A 24939-nucleotide genomic window follows, 5' to 3' on the forward strand; every position below is an offset into this window, starting at 1 on the left:
CTTAACCAAAGTGGATCAGAAATCTGCAGAACCCAACTATGGATATACTCTAAGATCCAGCCTTCAAATCTCTGGAAAACAGATTCCAAAAACTCATGAGCCTCTGAAAATAGGAATACCTCCTTCCCAGCCTGAAATAAGAAATCTCATTTTGAAACTGTGCCCATCTTGTTTCAAATTCCCTTTGTGAGTGGATGCATCTTCTCCTCACAGTTTGCTCACAATTTTCTAAGTTTCCATACACAATAAATACAGGCCTGACCTACTCAGCCTCTCATCATGACATAGCACTTACATCGAGGAATTCTGCTAGAAAACTAAAATATTTGCGAGCAGGAACTCTAGCTTAATTTCCATCAATGCTCATATTTATTAAATACAGACACAGACCGGGAATCAAATCTGAACCTTACTCTTACTAGTAAGTGTGACACCCAATTTCCAGTATTGTACACCTACTAGCTGACAGCTATTAAGCAGAAGACATGGATGACGTTGAGGCAATGAGCAACATATGCTTACCTTGCCATGGTCTTTCTCCACCTTCCGGAAACATTTGTTCAAGGAAAGATTGTGCCTAACAGAGTTCTTCCAACCAGTAGGTGCATTGGTAAAATATGGGAAACGTTCCAATATCCAATTATAAATATCCTTAACTGGAAGGCATTTTCTGTCCGAGTGTTCAATTGCCATAAAAATAAGGCAGCTGAAAGAATATGGAGGCTTGGAGTTTAATCCGCGCTGGTCATTGTTCAGAGAATCTGAAAGAGGTGAAGACATAGAGTCTTCTTCAGTGATGTCACGTGTAGGACTAACACTGCGAAGCACCTCATTACCCAGGCTGAAGTTTTTTAGGAGATTTTTATTTTCATGAAGCCAGTTCAGGTTTGTGAGCTCTTCATCATCCATTATTCCTTTGTTTGCAGAAATGGCTTTCATGCTTGTTGCACCAGCCATGTCTGGCAAACTGTCAACGGGGCAACTTGAATTCAAACTGCAAGTCTCCCCTATTCCTGGGGTCTCAGTTTTCTTCGTTGGTGACATGCCAATAACTGGACCCATTTAAGCCTCACATCTGCCAAAGAAAAATTAAGAGAGTCAGAGAGAAAAAAAATACACCATTCCACCTTAGATCACTTATTTCATTGCATATGAGAATGAGTAATGCTGAATTTTATCTTGGACCAGTACTTAGGACAATCTTAAACAATACTGAAAAATGGCTGCTCTGTGGAACAGCTGGGCATGATCGTAGTCAAATTTCCCAATATTCAGCTACTTGGATTGAACAACAATACAGGTTGCTGGGCAAACCTTTGACAAGTGGTAAGAACAGGATTGGCAAGCTGCTGAGAACAGGTTGTCACAAGGTGGTCATAAAGCAGCTTGCTTAATTAGGACTTCACCCTTCCCCGCCTTTAATATTCATTCCCTCTACTAGCACATTGTGGCTGATGTGTGTACTGTCTGCAAGATGCACTACAGAACTTTGAGGTTTCCACAACAGCAACTCCTAAGCCTATGAGCACTACCATCTTGGACTACAGTCACTTATTTTCCTTTCCCATGTGCAGTATCTGTGGAGTTTGTTTTTAATATTGCAATGGACGAATATATTCACCAAATTCATGTATAAAATGTGTCTGCGTGGTGACCAGAAGGTGAGAACAGCACTTGAGTGGATGCCATCTATAACTGCAAGATTAGTCCAAATCATACCCTGATTGAAACAAATTTTGGGTCTCAAAACGGCTAGAAATGAAAATGTTAATTTTTCACAGGGTGCACAATTAAGTTGTGGAATAGCCATTTACAATGTTGCAGAAGATTTAGTTAAAAATCACACATCACCAGGTTATAGTCCAACAGGTTAATTTGGAAACACTAGCTTTCCAAGCACTGATTCTTCCTGTTGGACTATAATCTGGTATGGTGAGATTTTTAATTCTGTCCACCCCAGTCCAACACCGGCTCCTCCAAGTCATGGCAGAAGATGGAGACATGCAAGAAAACTAGGATGCAAATTCCAGTTTTTTTGTGAAGTGTAACAAAAATTGTGAGATATGTCACCATTTTTACTTGATTACCTTTTCTCAATTTACAAGAGTGAGAGTTTCAGAACCATAGAGTGCGTGGGATATTTGGTCGGCATGGATGGGTTAGACCGAAAGGTCTGTTTCCATGCTGTACGTCTCTATGACTCTAAGTTTTAAATTAGTCCTTCAGTCATTCAACCCATAAAATACTAACCGTACATCCATTGCTCATCCTGCATTTATAAAAGCACAATTGAGTATTTACAGATAATTCCATTAGTAAACTGAATTATATTTAAATCCAATGTGCTCAAAGTTAATCTAATCTGATCACCATTGTGAACAAAATAAATTTAACTCAACTATTCACTAATTAGTGTGTCAAAGACCTAGGACAGTTGACAATGGGGGGGAAAGAAGGGAAAATAAACAAAGAATGATCTCACTGAAGAAGGCAGGCAAAAAAAAATCATCTCAAGCCCCCACAATTTATGTTAACTGTCCCTTGACACTCATCACAAAAATAAACTCTGCAGTCATACAGAAAATAAACAGTCAAGCTTTTCTAAATTCTTTTCTATATTCTATAAAGCTGTTAACTAGGTCAGTTCAAAATATGCAGTCTTTTGTATGATACACAACTGAACAATACACTCAATCAAGATAATACCAGAGATAAAAGTGTTATTTACAGCTCTGACTGCTACCCTATTCCCTTGAGCTTTTCTATTAAAGATGTCAACCATACTGTTGAGTAGATATTTAGTTAAAATATCCAATTAGCAACACAATGCTCACCTGCTTCAGCAACTCAACAGCCAACCTTCAGGGTTTGCCCCACCCATTCCAGTACAAAGAGGGCACCAGTGATAATATAAAAAACAATCTGATACCTCAACGTTCAACTGTTGTTCCATGAATTCATTATTTGGCTTTGTAAATGCAAGGCCTGAAGTTATCAGCTCCACTAAGTAGAAATTATTCTTTTCAGTTCTGAAAGTGGTGATCTCCCCCTCCGTAATGCTCTTCCTTTCCCTAAGACAGTAGCCTATACTGTGCTATATTTCTGTGGCTTCCAATACCTTCTGGTACTGTATTCAGGTTTCATTTGAACAAAATTCAATACCAACAACTTGCATTATACTAAGTTTAAAATGCTAATGAATGTCCCAGAATGCTTCATAGGAACAGTTTCAAACAATTTAGAGTGGAACAGGCAGATCGCCAAGAGCTTGGTTGAAGATATATCAATAGGTGCTCTGTGACTATTAGTATGGGGGTTATTGAGGATGAAACCTGGAAAATGTTCTCTGGTGACCAAAGCTTGTCCAGGAGACCATTCTGAACTTAAGAAATGTTATGGTGTTTATCTTTTGTACCAGGGATATCTATCCCAGCCAGTAACCTGTTCCATAGATTTTATTCACTCATGGGACGTGAATGATGAGGGTTGGATCAGCATTTATTGCCCATCCTTATTTTGTCTTGAGAAAGTGGTAATAAGCAGCCTTCCTGAAATGTGAAATCCATTTGGTATAGGTACATCTGCAATACATTAGAGGTGGAGTTCCAGAATTTTGATTCAGCAACATTGAAGGAATGGTGATATATTTCCAAGCGAGTGGCTTGGAAGGGATTTTTTAGATAGTGGCATTGCTACATATTTGCTGTCCTTGATTTTCTAGACTGTTGTGGTCATGGGTTTGGAAGGTACTGTCTAAGCAGCCAAGGCGAATTTCTGCAGTGCATCTAGTAGATGGTATACATCAGTACTGAGCATTAGTGGTGGAAGGATTGGATGGTCGTGGATCTGGTACCAATCAAGTGGGCTGTTTTGTCCTGGGAGGAGTCCCACAATCTTTGAGGTAAGAAATCATTTCCAAACCTATGGTTTGGATGTCATCATGATATTCAATCATGAATAGAGAAGGTGTTTAAGGAAGCGTGTGGAATTTGTGGCTTTGTAAGTATAAGTATTGTGTACATAAATCAAAGAAATCATGTCAAATCTTTACAGAAAAAGTACTTAGTGTGAGAAAGTGGGACAAGTGTAAGTTGTGGTGTATTTTTGGCAATATAGACTGCAAGGGCCAAAGGGCCTCTTTAGTACTGTATGATTGGAAATGAATACTCTCCAAAAGTGCCAGAGCATGGGTTGAGTAGCTTCTTTCTGTGCTCTACTATTCAATGATTCTAAGCAGAGAAGGCAATAGAGGTATTCAAAATCAAAATAATTTGTGAAAGAGCTACAGAAAAATACAAAACTCTGTTTGAAGAAGTTAAGATCTGGAATGTACTACCCGAAATGGTAATAGAATCGGATTCCCGAGCATTTAAAAGGCAATTAGAAATGCTTTTGACTAATTTATAGTTTACATGGAAAATGCCTAAGGGGTTGGATTGGGTAAGGGGGTGGAGGGGGTGGTGGGCAGAGAGAGAAGTTGGGGCTGGGGAAGGTCAAGAGCAGGGAAGTGGGGAAGAAGGGTGGCAGCAAGCTGGAGCAGCAAAAGGCCAGAGCCAGGGGGCATTTATCATTTTGCCAAAATAAAACAAAGGGAATGGCAGGTACTGGAGCCAAGCTGAAAGGGGGAGCCAGGATTGGGAACTGCCGTTTTTTGCTTGGATGGATAAATGGGGTGAAGAGTTGCCTTTTTTGCCAAGATAGCTGTCTGCCCTCTGAGGAATTCATAAACTTTCAGGGTTAACAGAAGGCTTGCATGCGGGCTTATGGAAGCTGGGGATAAAAAGCAAGGCTGGAGGAGGAGGTGGCAGAGAGCAGGAAGCTACAAGGTAGACAGCAAGGAAGGAGTGGGAGAGAGCAAGAAACTGCAAAGCTGAGAACAGTTTCGTTCTTGTCAACGATGGAACAATGGGCGGCACGGTGGCACAGTGGTTAGCACTGCTGCCTCACAGTGCCAGAGACCCGGCACGTTCTCCCAGTGTCTGCGTGGGTTTCCTCCGGATGCTCCGGTTTCCTCCCACAGTCCAAAGATGTGGGGGTCAGGTGAATTGGCCATGCTAAATTGCCCGTAGTGTTAGGAAAGGGGTAAATGTAGGGGTATGGGTGGGTTGCGCTTCGGCAGGTTGGTGTGGACTTGTTGGGCTGAAGGGACTGTTTCCACACTGTAATGTAATGTAAACTTCACTAACAGCTAGGAACATTTGAAATATTATGATTTCCCTCCAAATGAATGTGGAATCTTTAGTGCAAGGCCTATATATTCAGCAGCCATATTGGAGAAAATGTTCTGGATGATGGAATGATATCAGAAATAAAGATTTTACAAACAAGGAAGGATTAGAGAAATGGGCTTATTCACCTTGTAGCAATGAAAAATCAAATTTGACCTTACTGAGGTGTTTAAAATTATGAACAATTTTGCCAGGGTTAAGATAGATATTCTGTTTCCACTATTTGGTATGTCAGTAACTAGGGGTCACAACTTCAAGACTGTCAGCAAGAGAACTGGAGTGAGATGAGGAGAAACTTCATGACTCAAGTTATTTGGATTTGAAAAGGTGCTAGCTGGGAGAGTGTGAAGGTGGATTCCATAGGAGATTTCAAAAGAAAGATGGATATATATTTGAAAGTGAAGATGTTAGAGGGCTATGGAAATAGAGCTCAACAATAAGACTAGCTGGGTGGCACTTTAGAGAGCTGGTATAGATACGATGGGTCAAATGGCCTCATTTGGGTCTGTAAAATTCTATGATATTGGAATGAACACAAATTTAAAATCAGAGATGCAGTAAGAATAGCACACAAGAACTAGGAAAACAAGAGTAGGTAATTTAGCCCCTTAAGCCATTTGATATAATCATGGTTGATCTTGTCTCTGCCCGAACTCCACTTTCCTGCCCACTCTCCATAACCCTTCAGCCCCTTACCAACTAAAAATCTGTCTATCGCCTCCTTAAGTTTACAAAATGTCCCAGCATCCATAGTACTGCTCCAAGGTTGTGAAATCCAAGATTGACAACCTTTGAAGAGAGAAGTAATTTTTTCTCATCTTTTAAGTTGGCTACCACTTTTCCTATAACTACAACTTCTTGTTCTAGATTGTCCCACATGTGGAATCATCGTTTCTGCAAGTACTTTGCCAATCTCCTCTAGTATCTTATATGTCTCAATTAGACATCCTCATTCATCTAAACTCCAGACAGTATAGGCTTAAACTGCTCAATCTCTCTTCACAAGACAAATCCCTCAACTTTAGAATCAATTTAGTGAACCTCTTTTGAACTGCCTCCAGTACAGCTATTTGCTTCCTTGAGTCAGGGGTCTAAAATTATATGCAATAGTCCAGATGCAGTCTCATTAATGCCTTGTACAGTTGCAGCAACACCTGCCTACTTTTATACGCTGTTTCTCTAGCAATAAAATGCCAAAATTGCATTTGCCTTCTTTACTACCTGCTGCACCTGCATATTAATTTTCTGGAGCTCATGCAAGAATAGACTCAGATCCCTCTGAACCAAAGCACTCTGAAGCTTCTCTCCATTTAGATAATAAGCTGCCTTTCTATTCCTCTGACCAAAATGGATAATGTCACACTTATTCAAGTTAAACTTCATCTGCCACATTTTGGCCCATTCACCCAACCTATCCATAACCATTTGTAAATTTCTTATTTCTTCACTGCAACTTACTTTCTCGCCTATTTTTGTCAGATCTGCAACTCTGGCTCTATTACTTTCTACCCACATCCAAGTCAACATAGATTGTAAATATTTGGAGCCCTGAGGACCAAACCCTGTAGCACCCCACTAGTAACTTCATGCCACCCTCAAAAGGATTAATTAATCCCAAGTTCCTGCGACCCTTTATCCAAGCGAATAGACTACCCCTAACTAAAGGAATATTATCTTATATATTAATACTTTCTGACATCGTGAAGAAATCAAACAGGATGAGAATGACCTGTAGATTACATGATATATTCCAAAACCCTTCACAACACAGCTAAAATTAAGGAATTTGATTTCAAACCAGAGAAAAATGAATAAGTGACTGGTTCATACAAAATGAAGCATTTTGTAGCTTTTGTGTGAACTGAATGTGCTGCTTAGAATATTGAATGTGCAATGGTTTTATTGTTGACAGTAGCAGACACATTGGCTCAATACTGAATTGGACAATAAAAATTCTTTTCCCACTAGTTTCTACCAACAAGTAACTTGCTCAGAACTCAACCACATTTAAAACCAAGATCACACGCTCCCATCTTGTCTTTGCCACCTTCCCCCCCCCACCAAAATTCTTCTAATTAAACAAAATGTTCCTTCTTACATCAGAAATCAGTGAATCATGCTAAAGTGCTTGATTCCATGGGGAACAGAACTCTCTGTTGTCCCCCTCAAATTATTTTTCCTTCAAAAGAACAAAGAAAAGCCATCAAACCTGCACCATTTTATAAGATCATGGATGAACTTCAGATCACCTTTGCTTTTCTGTCCTATTGTCACATATCTTGATTCACTTAGTGCCCAAAAGCATTTTCATCTCATCAACTAAGCATCCACAGAATTCCAAAAATTCAAATCCTCAGTGAAGAAAGATCATCTTATCTCAATCCTAAATGGTCAAACGCTTATCCTAAAATGATTACTCCTTGTTTTAGACTAACTAGAGAAACAGCTGCCTCATCTGCCTTGTCAAACCTTCTAAGAATTTTATGTTTCAGTTGAGTTCATTCTCTCATCTCTTCCAAACTTCATAGACTCATTCTACTCAACCTCTTTGCATAGAATTTCTCTCTCATCTGAAAAATCATTCTAGTGGATTTTATTGCACTCCCTGTAAGGCAAGTATACCACTGGTGGTCTCTGCAAATTTCAACAAAATTTCAACAAGATTTCTGTATTCTTATGCTCTCACCCCCTTGCTATGAAGGCCAATATGCCACTTGACTTCCTAATTGCTTAGTGTACCTGTACATCATCTTGATGTATTTTGTGTATAAGGATTTCTAAATTCTTTAACATTTCCAGTCTCCAAACATTTGAAAACAATTCTGCTTTTCCATTCCTCCTACCAAACTAGATAATTTCACACTTTCTGATATTCTACCCTATCTGCTACAAACTTGCTGAATGATCTATATTTCTTTTCAGCTTCTTTGCGTCCTCCTCACAGCTTACATATTTACCTACTTAGATGCATCATGCTTAGTCCTCTCATTTAAGTTATTAACGTAGACTGTATATAGCTGAGCCAACACTGATCTGTGGTACAGCATGACATTCTGAAAGTAAACCATTAAATTTCTACTATTGTATTTCTATGTAAAGACCTATCCTCAACCCATATTAATACATTATTTTAGATCTGTGATCTCTAATGTTGTGAAACAATTTCCTCTAAAGCATCTTATCAAAGGTCTTCTTAAAATCTAAATATACAACGGTTCCTTCTTATCAACCCTGGATAGATTTATCAGTTTCCCTTTGACGAATCATGCTGATTCTGTCTCATCTCATTGCGATTTTACAAGTGTACTTATCATGTCATTAATTACTTCTAAAATTCTCCATATTACTCGTGTCAGCTAACAGACCTAGAGATACTTGTTATAATGATACTATGACTTTAAGGATGTGTATTTTGTGTGTTTTTTTAAATTAAGAAAAGTTAAGATCTGAGGTGCAGATCAGTCTGCTTCAAAGCCCAAAGTAAGCAGCTTGTGAGGTCTTGGTTGTCTTCCCCCCCACCCCCCCCAGGTTGGGACAATAGAAGCAGACTAATGGGTGTCGTCAAGCTCCCACAGAACTAGGATCTTTCATTTTAGCACCAATTTCTGGGGTCATGAACCTGGGTTTGGAAGCTGCTCCCTGCTATAGATATATAATATATACACACACACACACACACACAGTTTAATCAATGTTTCTTTCCTCCTGATCTAGAGAACTGCCTGTGAGACAATCGATATTGCTGAATTTGCCTTTACCTAGAGTGTGTTTATCGGAAATTACTATATTGCATTAATTAGTAGGAGGAGTTTATATAGATTAATTCATTAATCACTTCAATAGAGTTGTAAGTAAGCCAGTTCTTTTATTTTATTTTAATTTTGTTTTTATTTTAGCTGTAGTGTATGAATAAAGTGTGTTTTACTTCAAATCTAGTAGTTTGACCAATCAAATTGCATCCAAGCCAGCACCTGGCATTTGCCTTTAAAATAAGAAAGAGTTAAGGTCTAAGCTAGCTCCTTAATATATTTTGAGGAGGTTTAGTCTGGTCCATAACAAACTAGGGGCGTATCCAGGATCAAAATCCTAATTCTAGGTTGAGTTTAGGATAATTAGACTCAAAGGCAGTGTTGGTGTCTTTTGTTTCAGGTGTTGCATTTGGTTGGTTTGAATAGGGTACGCGTGTGTAATAATGACACTTTCAGTCACTAAGAGTTTCCCAGGAGCAGAAGTAGTCACTTTGGAAGTTTTATAGCAAGTGAGCAAGTTGGAGAGTGTGGTGCTGGAAAAGCACAGCCAGTCAGGCAACATCCGAGGAGCAGGAGAATCAATGTTTCAAGCATAAGCCCTTCATCAGGAATTAGGCTTCTGGCCCAAGGGGCCTGAGAGATAAACGGTTAAAAGCAGAGGAAAAAGAAAAGTAAGCAAGGCCCTCACAAAAAAAGGGTGAGAGACAGTTCTTGAATTTCAGAAATTGGAACTGAAAACTCAAAGTCAAGTTAAAATGATGAGGGCAGAGATGAAGAGTTGGAGTAGTGATGAACACAGTGAAAGAGAGCAATCACATTGTAGTCATGATGGTGTACAGTGTAATCAGAAGGCTAATAATTAGGTTATGAGGGACAATTGAAGAAACTAGGGCTCTTTAACCATCAAAAAGAAATGACTAAAAGAGGCAAGATTCCTCTTAAGTTACAACAAGCTGTATTTATATACACTTTTTACATTACGAAATAGCACAGGCATTTCACAGGAGGCATTATAAAACAAAGTGTGACAGTGAGCCAAGAAAATATTAGGTCTGACAACTTGATCAAAGTAGGCAAAAGTGAGGACTGCAGAAAACTTGATCAAAGTAGTAGATTTTAACAAATACCTTATGGTAAATCCAAGGTACAGAGTGGAAGGGTGTAGGGAGGGAATGCCAGACCTTGGGCCTAGGCAACTGAAGGCACAGCAATAGTGAAACAATTTAGTTGGGGGAATGCAGAAATCTCATAACTTGATATTTTCAATGCTTGTATTGAAGTATTTAATAATGGCTAGGAAAAGTGTTGGCCTAGCTTGCATCATTGATTGCAAAGTGTCAGTAATGGTGACCTACAAGTACATGTGCTGCTGCCACTGTACAAATTTACAGTAGGAAATAAAAAGCAAATAACCATTGGAAGAAAAGTGCAGTGACATCATGATCTTTCACACTTACCCAAGGATTATATTCTAATCAGTTCAATCAAACTTCAATTGGTCAATGTCAGCACAAGATAGTCATTTCAATTGAAGTCCTGCAATTTAAATAAGAAAAGACAGACTCAGACAGAATTCGAAAACTTTCCTGAAAAAAAGGATTCTGTTGAAAAAGCTAGCTTTATCATCTATAACGATACTATGTTCAAGGACTTGTGACACAGTGAGTAGCATCACGTCCTCAGATATAAACTCCAGGTTCAGGTCCCACTCTAGGACTCAATAGCCAAGGAATGTGCATTCAAATGCCCCCAAAATAGGTTGCATATGAACTTGCCTCTTGCATTAGAGTATGTTAGCAGAAGTTACAACAGTGGGAGAAATTCATGGTCAGCCATGTGATAGAACAATTATTAGAACTTTTACCATTACTATTTATACCTCCGAACTACAATATGCATATAAATGTGCATGTTATCACAGAAACTCAAAACTCTAAGAGACAGTTGGGTTGGATGGCTAAAAGTCAGATAGGTGCCAGTAGTACAGAGTGGAATGAAGACCTTTCTTGTTACCTAACCTGTGGATCAGAACTATTTTCGGGCAGAAAGAACTGAAGAATAATATTAACCATCATTGCATATACAAACATAATAATATGTTTTTTTTCTCCCTTTTTGTTCTTTAGGTACTGGCTCAATAGCCTTACAGAAACATATAGTCATTGAGTATTTTGTCTGAGATGTGCAGTAGTCCACACAATGAGTATTGGTGGGCTGTGGTACATCATGACCATGAGTAATCTATCTTATCTATTATTCAGACTCGCCTGTGGGAGCTTGTGGATAGTGATCAGAAACATGAACCCTGGCTAATGTTCTCCTTCACAAGTAGAATGTTAAAAATCACACAACATCGAGTTATAGTCCAACAGGTTTATTTGGAAGCATTGTGGAGTCCACAACCACCTAAAGGAGCAGTGCTCTGAAAGCGAATGCTTCCAAATAAACCTGTTGGACTATAACCTGATGTTGTGTGATTTTTAACTTTGTACACCCCAGTCCAACACCAGCATCTCCAATTCACAAGTAGAGGTCATCCAAAGTATTGCTAACAAAATTGTCATCTTTTTAACATGAAATCAAATCCTCCCCCACTGCTTTGCATTGTTTTTGTGGTATGATTGTCACCCCTGAGCTATTACTGAATAATGTCATATTACAGTGTCCCCAGCAGAACAGCCTGAGAGAAGCTTGCTCTTTGAATGAAAAGAATGGAGTACTCAGGATGGAAATGGCCATGGATAGTTAAACAGAGTAAAGCGGTGAGGGGTTAGAGTACATTCTATTCAGATTATTGATGGGTAGGAAGCAGTAGAATATCCAAGTTGAAATATGTGGTTGCTTCCTCAAAAGCCATGTGAGAAGTTGAGGACATTTAAAATATATGAATGCATTGTTTTCTTCTATGCTTACATATTCAATATATACAAGATTATATTTAGAGGAAATTAATTTAATCCATGACTCCTCCCTCAAGTTATAAAAAGTCATTTATCTCAGCTGGATTTGGGAGTCAGCAGATGATCAGTTTTGACACCATGCCACACCTCAGGGATTCCATTAGGAATTGATATCTTTTGTAATCAGGCTGCTCAGATATTACTACAAACCTCTGGAGTACATGGGACTTGAACCCAAACCTCATTAGGTCAGAAGTAGGGACACTACTACTGTGCCACAAGACCCCCTATACCCAACAGAAGGAAAATTTGTTGGCAATTCTGGAATCTGTGTATATTTGAAATTTGAGCAGCATTTAGCCTACTGAACAGGGAATGGGGAACTCACTTTCAGAGTTGTTGAAGCAAAAGTATAGATCCATTTGAGAGAGAAGATGTTTCTATGTTCGGTTTAGATGTGGAAAGATGAGAGGAAGCTGAAGTGGTTCGAGTGGTTGGGCTGAATGGCCTGTGCTGCATATTCAATACAACCTTATTAATGCACATGTATATTCCCAAGCAATAGCTTACATGCAATAAAGTAATCCAAACATAGCAAATCGACAACTGTTCTCAGCCAGGATGTAGGGGCAAAATATTGACCTTTGTGCCCCAAGGGGAAGCTCCAGTTGAATTGTTTGTATATGCTCGTTTAAAAATGACAAGATGGAGCTTGTCAGTGATGCTTCTTCAATGACTCTTAAGCATTATCCAAGCTAACACATTAAAGAAGGTTATTTGGATGACAATTGTGAATTGGCCATGAAGTGGGGCCTACGGGAGTGGAAAATATTTAGAGTTGAAAAATCTCGTATAAAACCTGCAATACACGAATTTTAGCATCCAGACTTCCTCTGTACAGTAATTATGATTGTCTAAGTACTGCTTCACCAATAATCTTACTGAATTTCTTGAAGAATGTTAATCGCATTATCCAAGATACACAGCGGTTAAATGGTATTCTAGCAAGGATTCGATCAATTGACAATTTAAGTCCTAAAAGAAAGAAAACCTTTCGGCCAATCCCTGAAGAAAACAGATCGCCTTGCGTTTGTTTAGCCAAGCCGCATGAGATTGTACATCATTTATTCTGGGTGGGGAGAACAGATATACGGACATGGCGAAGAGAGTTTGATTTATCATAAAGTGGTTTTTTTTGGGGGGGGGGGGGGTTTGGAGAGGAAATCAGGCTTGAGGGCTATCTCACTAAGGCCGGGCGGTGGCGCTTCCTGTCTCCTCATTCCGACCACGTGGACCTGTCAGTTTTCAGCGCTCTCTCGACAAGCTGCAACATCTCATTCAGGAAACTGACACGATCGAGAACCCGTCTACCGAACTTCCCATTCTCCGCCAGGCCTAGAATCCGGGCCCCCGTTAAACAAATGCTTTTAAAGAAAATAATCGGCGAATATTTATTTTCGTCTGCAACCAAAAGCGTTGGGCGAACTAGCCAGTTCAAACAGACAAATCTCAAATGCACCGACCAAGAAAAAAAAACCCACAAAAATAAAAACGACTCATAATGAGGAAGTTAAAGGCGACACGACAAAACGGAAAATGCTACATGCATCCGAATCCAATCAAATATTACACGATTACGACTTCTCACGTTAAAAAAAGTATAAAGTCCGCAAAAAATCATTTTAAATTAAAACAAAAACAACGTATTTTCAGGTTGGCCTTAAAAATACTTTCACACTTTACCATACTAAAATCATGAAATCGCAGCTCATGGAGGGAAGGGGGAAGTAGTCAAAATCCGCCCACGGCGTACATTTTAAAAATAATTTCTAAGTAGGACAAGATTTTTGGTGTGTTAGAAAGTGCAAGCTCAGCCTGGCGGAGTTCGAACGTTCGGACACCGATTCCCAGGGAACGTTCTCTTCGAACAAGGAGAAAAGGATACAATTCGAAGCACGAGGGGAACCTTCAGTGGCTCTCATAGTTAGAAACCAAACTGCTCCTCGATTCCTTTATTAAAGGCACCCACTTCTCATTTAAAATAATACGTTGATACTCACGATTTTCCGACACGTAGCGCTGCAGTCCATGAAACTGCTTCCCCCTATTTTGAATATTTATTTATATGTATATCCTTTTCCCTTTGCTTTCCGAATCTTGAGCTAGCAGCTGCTTCTCAGCCGAACCAAGAAGCGAGAAACTCCAAAGAACGCCACGAAATCCCCTGATGTTGCTATGGTAACGTGCCGCCGCCTGGAACCCCTCCCCTGCCAGCAGCAGATGGCCCCAGCCTCGCCGCTTTGTGTATGTCTGTCTGTATCCCACAGTAAGGCAGTACAGTACCTTCACAGAGAGGAAAAAGGGGACGGAGTCACTCGGCCGAAGCAAAAATAAATTCGTAAGCATTAATTTTCGTGTATTTTTCCATCATTTTTTTTAAAGTGGGGGGGTGGAAGTTGGGTGAATGCATAATTGCAGTCGGCAGAAAGCGCCAAAGGCCTCGGGGGTTCCTCTACGTCATTTTGGCGGTAAAGCCTTTAAGGTTTTAATGGAAATAATGATGCTGATGACGAGTGGTTGATTCGGAGAATTCAATGCGTTTAAGGACTTTTAAAAATACATTCTTTTGCATTTTGCTAATACTTTCAGTTCACGTGATACAAGTATGCATCGTACGTAAATGCCTTTGCTCTGGGTTTTAAGGTGGTATGTTGATTATTTCGCTGAAGTAGCTTTAAACAAATGCTTTCTTTTGATATTTTCAGGCGTATCAGTAATTGAAAACACATGAAATCAGCGATCCCTCCAATTGACATTGTTTGCGTAAAAAGTTCATTATATACGTTTGAGAAATTGAGAAGGTCCATGCAGCTGAGTTACTTGCTCTTGTGAATAGGCACAACTAGCCTCACTGAACAAATTATCAAATGTTTGTTGGTGTCATCACTAACTGAGTCACTTGATTGCAGTGACTGTTTTGAGTAGCATATGCATTCTTCAAAGAGGTCACATGTCTGCAGCGAAATTCAGACCAAGATTATCACTAATTGGACAAGTCTGTTCTGGAGTTAGTGACCTGGATCATACCTGCACTGCTTTCAGCTCATGCTACTCAGGTGTTTGATTGCTGATGTGCAGTACAGGAGTATGGAATCATGCATCACCAGTTTGGACAATGAAGAGGCCTTTGACAAAATATCCAGAGACCCAGATAATGGGTGTGCTCTTCAAAATAGGTTTTGGGGAAGGAATCTATAGTTGATTTGAATTGTTCTACATAAAGATCAGTAGTGCAGTTTCACTCCTAGAAAGGAATCAGAAGATTTCCTTTCAAATTTAGAATCAAGCAGAGCTGTGAAGGTCAAAGGCCCCTGTACATAGATGGTATCAACATCTTGCCTCTGTTGTAAGTTCACATAGTAAACCTTGCAAAAGTGCGGCTGTGTTCTTTGGGAACTAGCCTGAATGATCTTCTGCCCCATTCATTGTTATATCAGATTATTTGAAGGTGCTGGGACGTGCTCAGGTCAGTTAGACCATATGCATGCGTACCACCTATCCCTTCTGAAAATGTTTCTGTAGAAAAGTCATTTTGATCAAAGTCCATTAGGCTGTGGTCAATGTGTAACATCTGAGGCCCTGTAGGAGGAAGATAGAATAGATCCTAATGTTGAGCAAACTGTTGACATAATTTTGCTGAATGTTTAAGTGTCAGAGCTATTAAGCTAACTCCAAGGTGTAGCTTTGCTAGTGGTGAGAATCCCTCCACATGCTGAGTGAGGTGGTGAAGGGACAGCCAAGCACCTTTGCTTTTCAAAAACACATTCCTTAAAAATAGATCTGGAAAAAGGTTAAATGTTTTTTGTCAAGATTCATCTTGAGCAGCTCCATAATGCAGAATCCTGTGCTCTACAGGCTGTTTGCAGAAATGCATAAAGTTCAACATCAGCAGCTGGAGGGCCATCATCACAGTAAAAGATACATTTTTGTCTGCCTAAAACCTTCAGGTTGACCCATGCAAAGAGCAATCAACAATCGAGTATTACAGCCTGGCAGTTTCCGAGTTCCTGTGCTGTGTGTTGAGAGAAGTACCAGAACTTGGCCCACCTGCTGCAGAAACGCAATGGGAAAACACCAGGAGCTGGAAACTATGTAAAAACCTTTTGGGTTGTATAGTTGATGTGAAATGAATACAAACTGTATCCATATGTGTAGAAATGCATCTCAGTATGTCACACACTGTATTGAAAGAAACTGATCTATTTTGCACTTTAAGTAAAGACAATGTTGAACTGTTACAAAATGTATTTTCATAAGTGTGGAAAAATAAAGTATTTTTTGGGGGGAAATCTTTTTATATATATTCCAAATACAAGCATTGTTCGAGATGAGATTTAACTTCAGGAGTTAACTTCAGATGTACCTGTTATAGGAACAGTAGTCGGCCATTTAGCTTGTCAAGCCTGTTCTACCATTCATTGAAATCGTTGCTAATTTGCAAATTAACTGTATACACCTACCTCTGCCCTGTACCTTCTAATACCTTTGATTAACAAAATCTACCAATCTCAGATTTAGAATTAACAATTAGTCCAGCATCAGTTGCCGTTTGCAGATCAACGTCATCCTCGCATTCTACTGATTTTCCTAATCATGTTATGTGTCATACACCACAGCAGAAGGCCATTCAGCTATCTGTGCCTCAGTGAGTTGTACACTTGCCTCATAATCATTAAGTTGTGTGTTCAAATTCTGCACTAGAAATGATAGCCCAATAATCTAAGAGAATGCTCCAAATTCGTACTGAAGGTGTGCTGTGTTACCCTAGGTGCAGTCTTTCAGATGCGACATTCGGTTGAGGTAGTGTTTGTTCTTTAAGATGGACATACGTGTGGTATGGAGTACAAAAAAGGGAGTTATCCCTGGTGTCATGGTCATTTTTTTTATTCGTTCATGGTACAAGGGCATCGCTGGCTGGCCCAGCATCTATTGCCCAGCGGGCATTTAAGAGTCAACCATGTTGCTGTGGGTCTGGAATCATGTGTTGGCCAGACCAGGCAGTTTCCTTCCCAAAAGAAGTTTAGTGAAGTAGATGTGTTTTTCCAACAATCAGCAATGGATTCATAATCATCTTTCAACTCTTAATTCCAGATATTTCTTGAATTCCACTTCCTCCGTCTGCCGTGGCAAGAATCAAACCTCAGTCCTCAGAACATGACCTGGGTCTCTGGAATAACAGTCTAATGATAAAATACTAGGCCATCACCCTTAATCCACTTTATTCAGCAACCAAGGACAGCCTTACAAGGACAGGCATTCTGTTTGTTATCATATTGCTGTTCACAAGCTGGCTGCCCCATTTCAAGTAACACAACAGTGACCTTAGTTCAAGACTAGTTCATTGGCTGTAAAGCACTTTGGAACTTAGCGATGATGTAAAGGTGGATTAGTGGTGCTGGAAGAGCACAGCAGTGCAGGCAGCATCCAACGAGCAGCGAAATCAACGTTTCGGGCAAAAGCCCTTCATCAGGAATAATGATGTAAAGGTGCTGTACAAATAAATGTAAGCCTTTCCTTTTTAATCCCTCCAAGATATCTGTACTCACCGAATTGTGGTCTCTTGAATATGCCCAATTTTAATTGCTCCAACATTGATGAGCATGGGTCCAACTGCTCAGCTCAAAGTACTAGAACTCCATCCTGAGATGTTTTCAGCCCCCACTTTTCTCCCTAAGGGCTTTCCTTAAAACCTACTTTAAACAGACTTTAAATATTGTCTAATGTGGTTTACTGTCAACTTTTGCTTTATGACACTTGAGAATCATCTGGAGGTGCTGTATTATGTCAAAGGTGCTGTATAAATACACGTCATCAGTGGAATGTCAGATGGGATGAGCAATTTGTGGCCGATCTGCTACCATTTGTTGCAAACCCCACCAGACTTAAATTTCATCTCCTGTGTGTTCGTGATTGTTGGTTATCCAGCATTAAAATATATTACTTACTGAAAGCTAGTTATTCAATCTGATTACTATGGATACCACTTTAATGTGTTTCTGGTGCAGACTGAGGTCATAAAGCGTAAGTGGTGACTACAGATGGGCTTTTCTGTCTGCAGTGCTGACTCCAAGTTAAGTGCTTTGCAAGTGAACTGAATCAATGGTTTCGGCTTCATATTTAAGGTACCTATCTCATCCACCTTGCTAAAGTAATATGGAAACCTCCCAAACTGCTCCATTTTCTTCTGCAGTCTCTAGGGAAAAAAGCTACTTCGACAATAATATATAATAGTAAGTATAGTTTACTTTGACCTGTTGGTCATTTTCCAATTAAAGCTGCCGAATTGAGTTTTTTTGATACCTGTGATGAAAATTTCTGTCAAGTTCAGAGTAGTTTGCAAAGCTGACTTGTTGCTAATGTTTAGTGGTAACCGAAGCAAATCTTTCCCATGACTGACATTTTGGTTTGAACACTTTATTGATGATCGAGTGCAAAGTGCAAGCTGATATTTGGCAGTTGCTTTTCAAATTAGAAAGTCCATTTGTCCAAGTGTATGGAGACCTTTAGCACTATTCAAAGTTTCTAAGCCAAATTCCTTCCTCAATTAAAATCATTAATAATGATTGATTGGTAATTTACCTCAAAGCCGCAGACTGCCATGTTTAGCTAAGTGACAGTAATTAGACATCAAAAATAAACAATTGGACATGAAATAATTTCAGATGAAGGAGAATTGCAAAAATTAATTTTAATTCTTTTTGTATACTTTCTGCCCTTCCTTGATGCTGATGTGTGCCATGTAATCCGGCAGCCCCCTGCTACTGTATCCAGTGTCCATTTTTTAAATGTGAGTTCCAAGACTGTTTTATATTTAAAATAATTAAAATTGTGATGTTGTGGAAAAAGAGCAGCAAAGTGGGATCAATTGGATTGCTTTTTCAGTGAGTCCACACAAGGATAATGGAACAAATGTCCTATTTCTGTGCTCCAAGATTCTAAAATCTGACAGCAGGGAAGACTGGTATCTTTGCAGGTGAGCTTGAAACTGCTGAAGGTCACAAACTACCAACGTAGATAGCACTGAGAGATGATTTCCCCCTCAGTGGTTCAGCGATCTTTTGTTTTTCAAAAAGGCATTCTAAAAGGAGGGATACTGCAAATAATTTCTGCTTCCAGCCTGATGTTTTACGAAACCCAGAAATGCTCTGAATATTTTAATAGAATTATATATTTGTTCATTCCATAAGACATAGGAGTGGAAGTAAGGCCATTCGGCCCATCGAGTCCACTCTGCCATTCATTCATGGCTGATGGGCATTTCAACTCCGCTTACCCGCATTCTCCCCGTAGCCCTTAATTCCTCGAGACAACAAGAATCTATCAATCTCTGAAATTCATTTAAAATTTGAAAAAAGTTACAAAAAAATCAAAAAGTAAAACCATTCACCCTTTGGAGGTCAATTATCACACGGTGTGATTATGGCCAAGTGCTACTAACTGAGAGGGCTTCTGTATGTTACATAGAGTAGAGGAGGCCTGTAGTTTTAAATGCCAATAAATCTGCTCCAGCCCTATCTCACTGACAACCCGAGACAATACGCTTTTCAAATAGAAACAGAAGAAGCTAATTTTACAGTGTGCATTCAGTTTCAAGTGAGATAATGGTCATAGTACATGTCATTTTGTTTATTTGGGTCTAAGTGTGTTAATAAATTACTCTATTAGTTAACCCTGTTTTTTTAATTGTGTCATTAATTTCAGCTCACTGTTTTGTTGGGATGTTTAGATGCTCAGTCTGTTCTATAGTTAAGTGATAACTAATGAAGCTTTCCAATTTGCTTCCATGGTAATCAATGAGCAGAAGAAAAGCACTTTAGTGCAGTATGTTAGATGAATTTGCAAATTGCTCCAGAGCCATCAGTGTCTTGATATTTGTTCTCAATCCTGAAGTAAAGCATGCAGAAACTGCATGTAATGTTACTGGAACATTATTTGAAAGTCGAATGAAGGGTTCTTTTTGAGTTGAAAGATGCAATCTTGTCCCAAGGTATGAACCAGAATTTTGTGGCCATTCTTTTTGTGTGATCCCAAACAACTGTTGTTTCCAACAGGTTCCAATGAAAAGCCCTCACCAATAATTCCCTTTCAAGATGGAGGAGTGCTGGAGCCAACTGTAGGGCTCTGGTTGATGTGCTGTCTGAGAACAGCGAATTCAGCGTACACCAGCAATTGAACTTGAGACCTTCTGCTTAATGGCGCTATTATCCTCCACCTCCTGGTGAAGATAATGTAATTTAAAGATACAATTTCCAGAAGCAGAATTCATCTTAATCAAATTTCCTTTCTCATTTTACATTCTTCCCTTTCAAGTATTTAATCTTATAGCCTGTTGCAATAGATAGGGGTGCTGATTATTTTTCACAAGACATTACAGATGAGGAAGGCTATTTGACCCATTTTAATTCATCCATTTAAGATGACCCTGCTGACGCACTGCTGACTCGTATTTTCTTAAATGATTTCAGAGTTTTTCACTCTTTGTGTGAAGTTCTTCTTGACACCAGTTCTAATTTTGCTTCTTACTAGTTTAATAGAGTAATTTACTAGTTGAAGTTGACCTGATCTCAAATCATACGTAGTTTGAAGCTTTTCACTGTCTCAGATATCCCTATAAGGACTTCTCTCAAAGAGCTTGGGTTTCTGTATTGTCTTCATATCTCAGACATTTTACAACTATTCACTGAACAGTCTTCAGAAATTAAAAGTTCATCCAGGACCAGATCACAAATATGAGACGTATCAGTTCTCAGCTCTAAGTTTTGACCAGAATACAGTTTAGGTAAAACTCCATAAGCCTTATATTCCAGAGTTTTAGTTAGCAGTATCTGTTTCCTGTTTGTTGTGTTGATTACCACTCTATCTTTATTGTGCACTTTGAATTTCACAAGTTTAAAAGACTCCCAGATCTCTCTCAACTTCATCCATGGCCACAGTTGCTGCCCCAATTGCTATGGTTCTTGGTAGATTATTAACACCATCCAACCATGATGGAGGATTCAATCATGATCCCGATGCTACTCTCATTTAATGTCCAGAGAGGTATGGAAGGTTATCAAATGATGGCTGTTTGATTCCTCACTTAGGTTAAGCTGCTCAGTTTATAGTCCTGCATTGTCCCCAACTGAAATTTGTGAATTCAGCACCAATCAAGTTTGAATTGTTGTCTGTCATAGTAAATCATTGGCCAATTAAGGTATTCGAGGAAATGTTAATAACTACAAATTAATTTTAGTTTTACTATCCAGAGTCACCTCAAACACCAGGTTAAGTATGGAATGAATCTGATATAGAAGAAGTCTCCACTTCCTCTAATCTTATTCTCTGACTTTTTTTTAAAGTTATGTTTCTTCTTCTTATTTCCTTCCACTTGCCACTCTTAAAACCACATGTACGCTACCCAAGATAACTTGCCTTTGAACTTGCAATCAGAGCTAGGAGAGGAAAAATGTCTTGCTATAAGCCCATACATACTCCACACTGAATAAACTCAGCTCTCACCAGCTACCAGTTCACCAAACTACACTGCACAGGTAGAATAATAAAGCTACAGATATAACCTATAAGCAAGTGAAAACATATACTTGGACATTGTTTTTTTAATGTTTCCCAACCCATCCCACAAAAGGAACAAGGCAAATTGAATACCATAGCAACAGCATGACAAATGATTGTTCAACATAAATGGATTCTGAGCCATGACTGTTTCTCAATTCAGTTCATTGCTCAAGCATATTGACTAGAGAAAATTAATCAGCCCAACTATCTTGTGCTGTGCACAGGAACCTTTTTTGATGTAATTCAGAATAATGCAAGTACATTTACCCTCTATTTGTACTGAATTATGGGCTGACCTGAAACTAATGCCCCTTGCCCTGAGGGAAATGTGCCTCGCAGTTAAGTCAATACTCATCTACCTGTTTGGTAACAAGTACATCTGTCAGGGAAATCTACAGCCAATTATCAAAGTGATGCACAACCTGTAATTTTCATTCTCAGCATCTTCTATTCAAGATAATATGACAAGTTCACTGTGATATCAATAACAGTGGTCTTGCAAACCACTGTAATTATCTAAGCACTACAAAAGCTAATAAAATCAGCTCTGTGGCAGCTTCAAATCTGCAGCTGAGCCAGACTGATGCACAAATCACAGTAGGTGTCTAACTGCATTGTTATTTCCATGGAAGCTGGTATCAGATTTTAGTCTGATTGTGTTTGGAATACATTTAGAGATTGATGTTGGAGTGGACGTTTTGACCTAGTGTGAGATTATAAAACAGGTTCTCAAGCTGGAAAGCAGTAGCATGCCCGATCCTTCCATTATTGCTGAAATCAGGCCCTTCACATTTTCAGGCCCCAATATCTTGTTGGCAGCAATTAGATTTTGTAGCTTTTATGGGACATAAATTTTCACTTTAACAGCAGAATAATGATTGTGTTTTGCATGGTATAATTTTCCTGTCTTGTAAAATAGAGACTTGCTGTCTTACTGCCACAACAGTCACCTAAAGACTTTGAGATAAATGCATCATGCATGCAAAATGTCCATCAAATGAAAATCTCAACTGTATCAAATTACCGAGGAAATTATTAAAAACAGCTTGCAAACTGATCAATCTGTCATGGAAAAATCTTCCTCTCTCAGCAGCGAGGGCAATATTGTGCTTGAAGCAGAATTCTAGTAGTGTGAATTAATATCGTTGCACGTGTAGTGAGAGAGGAAAGAGTATAAATATTATCATCAAAATTAGGCTAGGATTCCATGTTTCTTTGTTCCCACTTGATCAGCAGGAAGAAGTTAAAATGCTGAAAGAGATCATTTACCAAGGACAAAAATGTTACTGCTTAGACATTGTGATACTGTTGGCAACAGGCTTTACCATGCTTTACCACATATCATTTGTATAGTGTTCATGTGGCAAAGTAATGGATATATAGATGGTATTAAGTAGGTCTACTCAGCCACAATGGAAGGAGGTGATTGTGACACAAAGAAGAAAAATAAATAGCAAATAAAGGCAAAATTCAGGCACTTTGCTGAGTGATTTTATTCAGCTGACCCACACAGACCAGTCAACTCAATAGTTTAATACAGCCTGTGCTGTATTAGTTGAGTTCGGTCAATATCAGAGGCTCTCCTCATCTGATATGCAATTGTACATCTTAGAAGGAGTTGTGAGAGTAGGAACTGTGGCTGATCTTCACCTCAATAGCTTATTGAGTGCTGAGACCAATTTTGGCTCTTTCCACTGCTATTACCAGTTATAATTGAGATCAGTAAATTCAGCATATACCTAGGAAAAAAACTGATGATCTTTTATTCTGTACAACTTGGTACATGAAAAGTGGTACATTTACTTACAAATCATTAGAGTTTGCATCTGTTCAAAGGGATGGAAATGCAGTTCAGTTGAAAACCAAGCTGTAAATCAATGCTTTACTTTTTATCAGACTGTATATCTTTGGTGACATGAGTGAGTGCTGTTACTTGTGTGCAGAGCATTATTTTATGTGACCATCATAAGTCCTTTTTTGAATAGTAGCATAGCAATTGTACACATAAAGTAAGGAATACTGAGACCGAAAAGTAAGATAAGAATGTATAATATTATGCTAAATGTAGACTGGATGGGTAGACTAAGTTTTAAACAAAGCTTCTGTAATTTGGAAACAAGCTGAGGTAAATTGTGCAGCTGAAGAAAAGGTCATTGGTGCACTATACAGGCTTTTGGATTACTGTGCCAAGGAATGGTGCAACATATGTTTGCAGTGCAAAATTGTAAATAGTGAATTGCAAGCCTTAACTGTGTCATGAAGCTTGGGAAAACAGAAGGAAGACTCCTTATTTGGCCACTGTCAGAGTTCTCCATCCACCATTGGAGCATCTTTGACAGGCACCACCGGAAAATGTCCATTGGTATTCTCAGGCACAAGAATTATACAGTATGCAGCATAGCCCATGGAATGATAGAGATGTATAGCACGGCAACAGACCCTTCAGTCCAACTCGTCCATGCCAATCAGAAATCTCAACCCAATCCACCCCCCCTGCCAGCACACAACAAATATCCCTCCAAACCCTTCCTATTCATATACCCATCCAGATGCCTTTTAAATGTTGCAATTGTACTAGCCTCCACCACTTCCTCTGGCAGCTCATTCCATACACGTTTCACCCTCTGCGTGAAAAAGTTGCCCCTTAGGTCTCTTTTATATCTTGCCTCTCACCCTAAACCTATGCCCTCTAGTTCTGGACTCCCCCACCCAGGGAAAAGACCTTGTCTATTTATCCTATCCATGCTCCTCGTGATTTTATAAACCTCAATAAGATCACCCCTCAGCCTCCAACACTCCAGGGAAAGCAGCTCCAGCCTATTCATCCTCTCCATATAGCTCAAATCCTCCAACCCTGGCAACATCCTTGTAAATCTTTTCAGAACCCTTTCAAGTTTCACAACATTCCTCCAATAGGAAGGAGACCAGAATTGCACGCAATATTCCAAAATAACACTGCTATAGCTGTGAATTCAAACTGCTCAACTCCTATGGAATATTTTTAGGACAAAACAAAAATCTAGAATTGTGGACCCCTCCTGTAATTTGAGTATTTAAATGCAAATTTACCACAGTGTCCACAGCTGAGAAAAGCATTAACTAAAAGTCAGATCTATTTGCATAACACTGATTAATATGTAACAATATACATCATTTATTTAAAATTATTTTTTATAAACATCCAGCCAAATAGGAGGCCCTCTTTTACAAATTACATGCTGCAAGGAAATCATTTAGTCCTCAGTTACTAACCTTTAGGTTACAGAGGTAGCCATGAAGTTCACTGAATAGTTTCACATGAAGACTTGTAGATTTTAGTAACTGTTCGGACTGGCCAACATATTTCTGAGCTTTAAATTTTCTGGCTTGCAAATTATATGTGAAACTAAACAACAATTCCTCTTTCAATCTTTAAAACAAATCATTGGAGCATAGGAACAGCATTGA

At 39.1% G+C, this 24939-nt stretch overlaps 1 protein-coding gene and 1 long non-coding RNA gene across 5 annotated transcripts in view; one reads left to right on the top strand and one right to left on the bottom strand.

Moving 5' to 3' along the window:
• LOC140482878 (forkhead box protein N2-like) overlaps positions 1–14065 on the bottom strand; it is a 68148-nt gene extending 54083 nt beyond the window's left edge. Inside the window, exons 1-3 of one of the 2 annotated variants that reach the window (XM_072580604.1) lie at positions 13124–13280; positions 10435–10513; positions 523–1075 (exon numbers count right to left, since the gene is read on the bottom strand). In XM_072580604.1, the coding sequence (XP_072436705.1) occupies positions 523–1062 (540 nt within the window). In that variant the 5' untranslated portion in view covers positions 1063–1075; positions 10435–10513; positions 13124–13280. Of the gene's footprint in view, positions 1–522; positions 1076–10434; positions 10514–13123; positions 13281–13937 lie in introns of those variants that run through there. The other variant, XM_072580603.1, reaches the window with a different exon arrangement.
• The window catches only part of LOC140482880 (uncharacterized), a 111753-nt gene extending 92971 nt beyond the window's left edge, over positions 1–18782 (top strand). The window contains exons 2-4 of one of the 3 annotated variants that reach the window (XR_011961800.1): positions 14044–14275; positions 15793–16029; positions 17029–18782. This is a non-coding gene — a long non-coding RNA (uncharacterized lncRNA). The other 2 variants (XR_011961802.1, XR_011961801.1) reach the window with 2 other exon arrangements.
• The last annotated feature ends 6157 nt before the right edge of the window (positions 18783–24939 follow it).

Source organism: Chiloscyllium punctatum, chromosome 11 (genome assembly GCF_047496795.1).
Source record: "Chiloscyllium punctatum isolate Juve2018m chromosome 11, sChiPun1.3, whole genome shotgun sequence".
NCBI lineage: Eukaryota > Metazoa > Chordata > Chondrichthyes > Orectolobiformes > Hemiscylliidae > Chiloscyllium > Chiloscyllium punctatum.